We start from the raw sequence: 1,568 nt of genomic DNA, 5'->3' as shown, positions 1-1,568 counted from the left end.
TTCCCAGGGACCCCACAGCTGCACCCCACCAAATGCCCCGTCCCCGCTGGAGGGAGGGGCACCTACCTGGGCTGCCTGCGTCCGCCACGTGGCTCAGGCTGAGCTCGTACACGCCTGTCACACGGTTGCTGCCGGGATTGGGGCATGTCACCCAGGCACCCACAGGGCCCAGTTGCCAGCCCACGCCATGTCACCATGCTCACTGGCACAAGTCCCACTGTGCTGGCCCCAGATGAGCTCACCGGGTGACCATGCAGATATGAGGGTGTCAGGGCCCCTATATTGCAGCCCTACACAGACAGGACCCCAGACTCCCTCCAGCCCTGGTATTGGAGGTTACCGAAAGTGGAGAACCAGTGGGAGCTGGGGTAAGTAGCCCTCCCATCTGGGCCCCCACTGCTTGGGTACAGATGGCCAGGGCGCTCCTGCGTGGTGTCCACCTGGCCCCCTGCCCACCTCACCGCTCACCTCTCTGAGGCCCGAAGGCTCCCGCTGCCGAACAGGTTGCGGATGGAGCGAGAGGCGGGCAGCTTGGCGTCCCGCGAGTAGAAGACCATGCAGAAGTCCTTGGTGATGACGGCCGGCTGAGTGCAGTTCTCCATCTAGGGGAGGGGGGGCAGGCTTAGCACAGGACCTAGAATGACCTCCACCTGCCCCTGACCTCCTGCTGGGGACCTGGGCACGGCCCCAGACCAGGCAAAGTCTCCTCCCTGACACTACTACTGCCCCCAGGAGAGCGCCAGTGACCTGCTTCCTGCCAGGGTGCCCCGGACAGGGTGTCAGAGCATGGGGTCTCTAAAGGCCCCCAGACAAGGCTCCTCAGTGGCACAGCCTCGGAGCTTGTGAGGACACTGGGCTACCCCAGACATCCTGGAGACCACTTTCCAGCGGGCAAGCAGATTTCAGGGTGCCTCTGCTTCCTGATGTGTAAGGTAACTCTGGTGTGCAGATGCTGGCCGACGTGGTTGGGGCCCTCACTGGGTCTACAGCACTGACCCAGGAGACACTCAGACACTGTCCAGCATGACAGATGGGGCACTCAGGTGCCAAGGAGAGGTGCTCTCCTCTGCCATCCTGCTGGCTGCCCACCCTAAACCTCCCCACTCCTCACTACTGCTGGGGAAGACACGCCTGTGATGCGAAGGGAGACCACGGCCCAGCCCTGGGCTGCTGCCCTGCGGTGGCGACTCCTCCAGCTTTTGAGCTGCCTGTGATGTAATGTCTGGCGGTGCTGCAGCCACCGTGCAACCCCGAGGACAAAACCCACACATTGGAGACAAAGGAGCAGGTTAAACAGAAGCTTACAGTTAGACCTGGATTCCCTTAAGCAGCGCCCCAAGGAGAAAACGTGCCTGGGGTTGTCTGTGCCCAAACAAACCAAAAAAACCCCTTAGGACTGAGTCAATTCTGACTCAGCAACCCTGACCTCTACAGAAGGAGCCCTAGAGGCACAGTGGTGAAGTGCTCAGCTGCTAACCCAAAGGTCAGAGGTTTGAACCCACCAGCTGTGCCATGGGAGAAAGAGGAGACAGTCTGCTTCCGTGAAGACTGACAGCCTGGGAACTCCA

At 61.2% G+C, this 1,568-nt stretch overlaps 1 protein-coding gene across 1 annotated transcript in view; it reads right to left on the bottom strand.

The window, feature by feature from the left end:
* KIF1A (kinesin family member 1A) overlaps positions 1–1,568 on the bottom strand; it is a 64,891-nt gene that overhangs the window by 5,056 nt on the left and 58,267 nt on the right. Inside the window, exons 40-41 of the mRNA XM_042781293.1 lie at positions 469–602; positions 12–128 (exon numbers count right to left, since the gene is read on the bottom strand). Coding sequence (XP_042637227.1) covers positions 12–128; positions 469–602 — 251 coding nt within the window. The remainder of the gene's footprint in view (positions 1–11; positions 129–468; positions 603–1,568) is intronic.

This window comes from Orycteropus afer, unplaced genomic scaffold, assembly GCF_000298275.1.
Source record: "Orycteropus afer afer isolate SDZICR_OR568_19922 unplaced genomic scaffold, OryAfe1.0 scaffold00006, whole genome shotgun sequence".
NCBI classification, from domain to species: domain Eukaryota; kingdom Metazoa; phylum Chordata; class Mammalia; order Tubulidentata; family Orycteropodidae; genus Orycteropus; species Orycteropus afer.
This window is presented reverse-complemented; position numbering and strand designations above follow the sequence as displayed.